At 34.8% G+C, this 6240-nt stretch overlaps 1 protein-coding gene across 2 annotated transcripts; it reads right to left on the bottom strand.

Moving 5' to 3' along the window:
* Nucleotides 1–1631: 1631 nt before the first annotated feature.
* On the bottom strand, nucleotides 1632–3516 carry LOC111893548 (putative receptor-like protein kinase At5g39000). 2 transcript variants are annotated; one of them, XM_042901550.2, is made up of 4 exons: nucleotides 3234–3516; nucleotides 3026–3133; nucleotides 2037–2954; nucleotides 1632–1916 (listed from the first exon to the last, which is right to left on the bottom strand). In XM_042901550.2, exons 2-4 carry the CDS (start codon nucleotides 3092–3094, stop codon nucleotides 1734–1736), a joined length of 1170 nt encoding a protein of 389 aa, XP_042757484.1. In that variant the 5' UTR covers nucleotides 3095–3133; nucleotides 3234–3516; the 3' UTR covers nucleotides 1632–1733. The 2 variants fall into 2 exon arrangements, with proteins under 2 accessions (XP_042757484.1, XP_042757391.1); XM_042901457.2 differs by having other exon boundaries at nucleotides 3026–3516.
* Between the last annotated feature and the right edge of the window lie 2724 nt (nucleotides 3517–6240).

Below are 6240 nucleotides of genomic sequence, written 5' to 3'. Positions count from 1 at the left end.
CCTTTGTGTTATTTTTGGTAAACAATCGAACAAAAACAAACAACGTAATAACAAATGGACTAAATATATTGATTACATGTTTATTGGGCCATAAGGGTCTATTTACATACTTATTGGGCCTAATACTTACCTTACATGTTTATTGGGCCTTAAGGGTCTATTTACATGCTCATTGGGTCCAGAATGGACAACACATGCTTATTGGGCATTTGTGGCCCATATACAAGTTTATTGGGCCTATACTAGGCATTACATGTTTATTGGGCCTATACTAGGCATTACATGTTTATTGGGCCTTAGTGGTCCTCCTACATGTCCGTCGGGCCTCGTATATTCATATACATACTCGTTGGTCTTTTTCAAATATAAAACGTACTCGGAAAAACATTATGCATAACATGATACCATATTCGCGTAAACACAGTTAATGATGTAGTGAGACATGTCGGTCGACACATCTAGAGTGTACGATCGTAGCGTGTAGTTATAACCAGAGTCTCCTGGAGGGAGAGCGAGAGTTTGTGTATAGATATATACGGGGTGACACCCCACACCTGAGCTGTTCGCTACAGTTCGACTAGGCCAGTCTAGGGTGACAAACCTTACCTTTATGAAGCCGACGCCTGAAATCGCCACGACATGCTAATTCGTCATAATCAAGTATGGTTAAAACGACTCACTTAGAGATCCTCTCCAACATAATTTTATGGAACACCTATACTGTTGATACGAAAACATGCATACACTGATATTCGGTCTTAGGGTTGAGACCACAACACTTTTATAAATAGAAAATATAGGATTTTCTGGGGAAATACGCAGTTAAACAATACCTTTTACTTACAACATAAAATACAGGATTTTAATGGGCGACATCTTTATATAAATTCCAAAAGCAGAAAACACACATGCATTAATACTTGGTTTTGACACATCACGTTCAAAATTTTTTTTTTTTTTCAGAAAATATCGGATTTTATGGTGTTTTACTAACAATACAAAACTTTTCATTCGAACATGCTTATGAGCTCACCAACATTATATATGTTGACGTTTTCAAAATAACTTGTATTCTCAGGGAATCGTTAAGCAAAAAAGTCTACAAGAACATGTGGAATTTGTTGAATTTTGTTATTATCATCCATTGAATATTTTGGCATGTAACTTATGATACTATACTTGATGTAAACAATGTTGGTTGTATTATGATATGTATGATGATGATGTTTTCTTGTTTTAATTATATACATTGTGATGATATTACAAGATGAAGTCACGCACAAACCCTCGGACGTTTCCGCCGTCTGGTTAGGGGGTGTGACAGTTCTGGAACGTTTAAGGTGTTTCAAAGCTCTCATAAAATGAAGATAAGAGGATGAGATTCTCAACGCAAGATCCAATAGGTATAGTGAGAATTATAAGCAAAAGCTGAACAATAATGTAAAGAATAGTGAAATACTTTCACAAACTATCTCCAAGAAGAATATTACCAAAAAACAATATAGTTAGATAGTGAAACAAATTATTGTTTGATTTCATAATTGATGAGTCGTAAGAGTTAATGGATTATACCATGGAAAGTATTACAAGAGTCCTTATAAACACTAATTACAATTTATCTACTTTCTGTCTATCAATAATTTTAAATAGTAATTCATGTTAGCTTCATATTCAATGATAACGTTATTTATATAACTTTATAATTTGTCCCAAAATATATAATCCTTGTCTTATCATTGTTTCTTTAACAAGCAACGAAATATATATTTCAACTTAGCTTTTAATCGTTCAAGTCTCCCTTGTATAATTTGCTCTTTGTCGCCACCTGAGTGTAATCCATCTTGGAGGATCTCATCTTCTAAACCATGTTGGAGCATATCATCTGCTAATCCATATGGGACGATCTCATCTTCTACCTGGTGACAAGAATGAAAACAAATGATCAGGTTAATTTTGATGTAAACCATCTTATTTTTACCCCTCTAGTTAAAAACATGTCAATATCGACGGAATTGACAAAAAATATTCAAACTTACTTGAATTTTCAAAGCCTCCTTCAGCTGGTACACAACCTCAGTAATTGTAGGTCGGTCTTCTCGATTTTCTTGCAAGCATTGATAGGCTATAGCCGAATACTTGAGCAATGTTGTTGGTTTGATATCTTTCCTTATTCTGTGATCAATAATCTTGTGTAGCTCTCCATTTTTGTAGCATGTTCGAGCCAAATGATAGAGGAATCGCCGCTCATCATGGTAATCATAAACACATGCCAACCTTCGGCACAAAACTTCAAACAAAACCACACCAAACGAAAAGACATCTGATTCTTTTGTTAAAAACCCTGTCCGTTCGTATTGTGGATCACAATACCCATGTGTCCCGGCAAGATTAGTTATCACAAAAGTGTTTTGTTGATTTGCTAGTCCTATCCTAGCCAACCCAAAGTCCGCAAGTTTTGCATTCCAATTCTCATCTACCAAAATATTCGCGCTTTTTATATCACGGTGGATTATTCTGTGTTTTTCTGCCACATGATTATGAAGATAATTGATCGCCGAAGCAACACCAATGCATATATTGAGGAGTTGAGGCCATGATGGTCCACCCGAAACAGGAGTGTTACGTAAATACGTGTCGAGGCTACCATGGCTCGCGTATTCATAGATGAGGATCATCTCGTTGTTATCATCGCAAAACCCTAGAAGGCTTACAATATTTTCATGTTGATACTGTGAAAGCATTGCGAGCTCAGTGTGGAACTCCTTTCTACCTTGAAACCCAGCGGCATCTAGCCGTTTTACAGCAACTAGTTGGTTTACATGATCTGCCCATGTGAGGACTCCTGTGTAGACACTTCCATATCCACCCTTCCCAACGAAATTTCTTTCGTCGAAGTCTTGGGTACAATTTTTTATGGCGTGGAGAGGAATTTTGAGGTGGTCTTGCTGCTTCATCTGGGATATGATCTGGACTAATTAATACTGAAGCAATCAGACAACATATATAGACGATTTCTTGAACTAACCTGTGGATGTCTTTGTAGTGCTTGATCTGAACTTTCAGGGTCAAGTGGAAGTACATTATGAGAATACATTTCTGCCTTCTCTACAACCTCTTCATGTGCTTTCAATATCTATGCACTCATATAAAGTACTATTTCACCAAAATTGCATCACCATATAAAAAAAATAATTAAAGGTTTTCTTGGAGAAAGAGAAGTATTCAGCCTTTACCTCTTCTGCCACCTCCACAGATTCAAAGGAACAGAAAACCTTCAAAACCTCAAAAAGAACAGAAGCTGTCTGACAAGCTTTTGTAAGACGCGTACTAACATTAGAAGAAAATTTCTGAAATCAAGATACATAAAAATAAAAACAAGACAAAAACTCAAGAACACGATTAATTACACATCAGCAGTATCAGCATTTTGAAAGCCCTGAATGTAGTTTGCATAATAATGCACATAGAAGGCCTGCATTTCATGAGAATCACGGTTTCTTTGTCCTCCTAATGTTGCTGCGTCTTCCTGAGTAGAATACACAGATGGAGTTCATAGCCTTAGGATTGAAGTAAAAAATGATACACTGGCACTGAAATAAAGATGGCCATTGATGTACTTGCTCAATCTTAGAAAGGAAACTAGAAGTGGAATGAGATTAACAATCCATAAATTAAGAGTCTAATATGCATTGATAATGAAAATAAAGACTTTTATATGTTTTGATATTCTTGGAATGCCTTGATTAAAATTTTCAAAAATATGTGGACAGAGAGCGTATGTAATAGTTATTCAATAAAATGAAAGCAGATACATTTTCAAAAACATATACAAAAACGATGGTTGAAAGTTTTAACAAGAGGGTTATTATACTTTCTGTTAGGTAGGGTGTATAAAGTTTCTACAAATATTTGGCATAGTTGAAAGTCAAGTTGGTTGAAAGCAGATAAGCTCTAGTGCCAATAGGCTACTTACAATACATTTACCTCCTAAACTTGCATAAATTAGTTAATTCGTTGTCCATTTGTTTACTTATGACTGGAAGTTGTACAAGTTGATGCTTATGAATGAGTACTTAGCTTTAGTTCATGCCACTAGAAGCAGCTTTGGATTAGCAGAAAGAGGATTAAACTACAAGCAAACCTCATCATATGCCGAGAGTAAATGAAAGTAATTGAAAATTCAGTTGGTAGAAAAGGGCTAAGCTCTGGTATGCAAGAGATCACCCATACTATGTTTTCCACAGTTGCTAAACTTGCATTTATTAGTTGATTCCCTTTTTTTCGTTATCAGTACTCTAACTTGTCAGTTATATATTTCGAATTCCGGTGTCCAAGTATCCTGTGAATGTAATTGTAAATGGAGTTACCACATTTGTTAGTGGCCAAGGGAATTTTTGTTGGTTTGCATTTTAAGAACTCCATGACCTCTTAATTCTCATTGTTGTCTTAAAAAAACATTTTGCCACCATTAGAGTGTTTCTTTGTTTTACAATGCTCATTAACTGATAAGATATGAAACAAAAAAAGAATGTTTACCCTATCTAGACGATGAAGCAGAGCATTCTTGAATTGACGAACACCATAACCACGTGATGCGGGATCTAGTTTGTGTGCTTCCCCAAAGGCATGCAACCGACCTGATCATGCATACAAAAAGGTTTCTTCATCCACACTGAAACAGCTAAGAATATTAATAGTCACATGCCCTTCTGAAAAAGTATATGCAAAGGTATGCTCGAGTAGTATGCATACAAAAAGGTCTCTTGATCCACTCTTTTATGTTGTGAGATATACATTTGAGAAACTATGAATTCCACTTTTGGTAGATTTGCACTGGTTACCAAAGAATAATCAGCTAGCTAGGGTGTAAGAAACTTAGGTATTTTCTCTACAGAAATAACATTATTGTATAAGCCTTGTCTCTTTGAGACTTCATCCATAGAATCCTTATTAGCTAGAATCTAATTTAGAAATAAATGTATCCATGGTATAATGTAAAAGAAAACTACTTGGATGCTGTTCGAGGCTCACTACTATCAAGGAGCATGTGCATCTCAATAGTTTCAAAAAACATGTGTGTGTAAACTTCACGCTGTTAATACAAACTGGGGACTTACAAAGATAGGCAACCCTTGGATTCTTCAATTGAATTTCATTGGCAACACGAAGAATCGGCTGAATCTCAACAAGAGATGGAGGGACTGCTTCACTGATCATAATACCTTCCAAATCCTTGTCACTTGAAAGCCAGTATTTCTTCAAATACTTCTTATAACAGAGCTCAAGCTCACTCCAAACTATATCTGATGGAACACATATTCAGCATTATATACATAATACAATATCCTCAAGAGAAAAAGAATCAACAAATGACCAGAGAAGTTTTTTTAATTAAAGTAATATAGATATGGAAAACAGTTTCAATCTTATAAAGATACGGGAATAATTCATCATCCGGCCCTTTCCAAAAACAAGTTGTATCTACAGTCAAAATAGTAGAATACATACATTCTCAACACTATCCAAGTATTCCTAAAGAGAAACATAAACTCTCTTGATTCGTCACAACATGGGTAGAATAATGATGATCATTAAAAAAAAAAAACAATGTACCAAACATATCATATTACAAAAAACCCAGGCACACAATCTCATTTTCATCCGTAAAAAATGAAAAAAGATAAAAAACCCTCGCAATTGTTTTCACTTGTTTGAACATCGAGTATACACCAGATAAGGATATGATAATGAAAATAATAGAAGAAAATGGAGATTATGAACTTACTAAGCAATTAAATGCATCAAACTTCTACTGCAAACAATCTTCTGATGATCATCGTTATTGTTTCTGTCGAAGAACAATTGTGTGTTTCTTTAAATACAGAGCGTTTTGATGGTAATTTCGTTTAAGTTTCTTCCAATACCTATTCTCATCCGCGCGCCGGCCACCGCATCGGCTTGTCAAAATTTCTAAGTTCTGAGTAGAGGTAGTTTAAGCCTTTTGAAAATTCGTGTATACAAAAAGTGAAAACATATAATTTACATTAGAATTAATATCTTTAATTATATATAAGAATTTATATCCGTTTTGTAAATTCAATCTGTAAAAGGCGCTTTTTCTGTTTTTACAACCATATGCTAAAAACAAATATGTAAAACAATTTGGTAGACGAATTTATGACAATTAATTTGTGAAAGCATTTTTTTTTAAATATACCTAAAACTAAAATATAAGAGTAA

The sequence above is a fragment of the Lactuca sativa genome, chromosome 1, assembly GCF_002870075.4.
Source record: "Lactuca sativa cultivar Salinas chromosome 1, Lsat_Salinas_v11, whole genome shotgun sequence".
Taxonomy (NCBI): Eukaryota; Viridiplantae; Streptophyta; class Magnoliopsida; order Asterales; family Asteraceae; genus Lactuca; species Lactuca sativa.
This window is presented reverse-complemented; position numbering and strand designations above follow the sequence as displayed.

Coding starts and splice junctions, on each gene's coding strand:
- LOC111893548 (XM_042901457.2), bottom strand. CDS start 3,094: ATGTATTCTCATAATGTACTTCCACTTGACCCTGAAAGTTCAGATCAA. Junction 2,955..3,025: donor CACTACAAAGACATCCACAG/GTTAGTTCAAGA, acceptor ATCATATCCCAG/ATGAAGCAGCAAGACCACCT. Junction 1,917..2,036: donor AGGAGGCTTTGAAAATTCAA/GTAAGTTTGAAT, acceptor TCTTGTCACCAG/GTAGAAGATGAGATCGTCCC.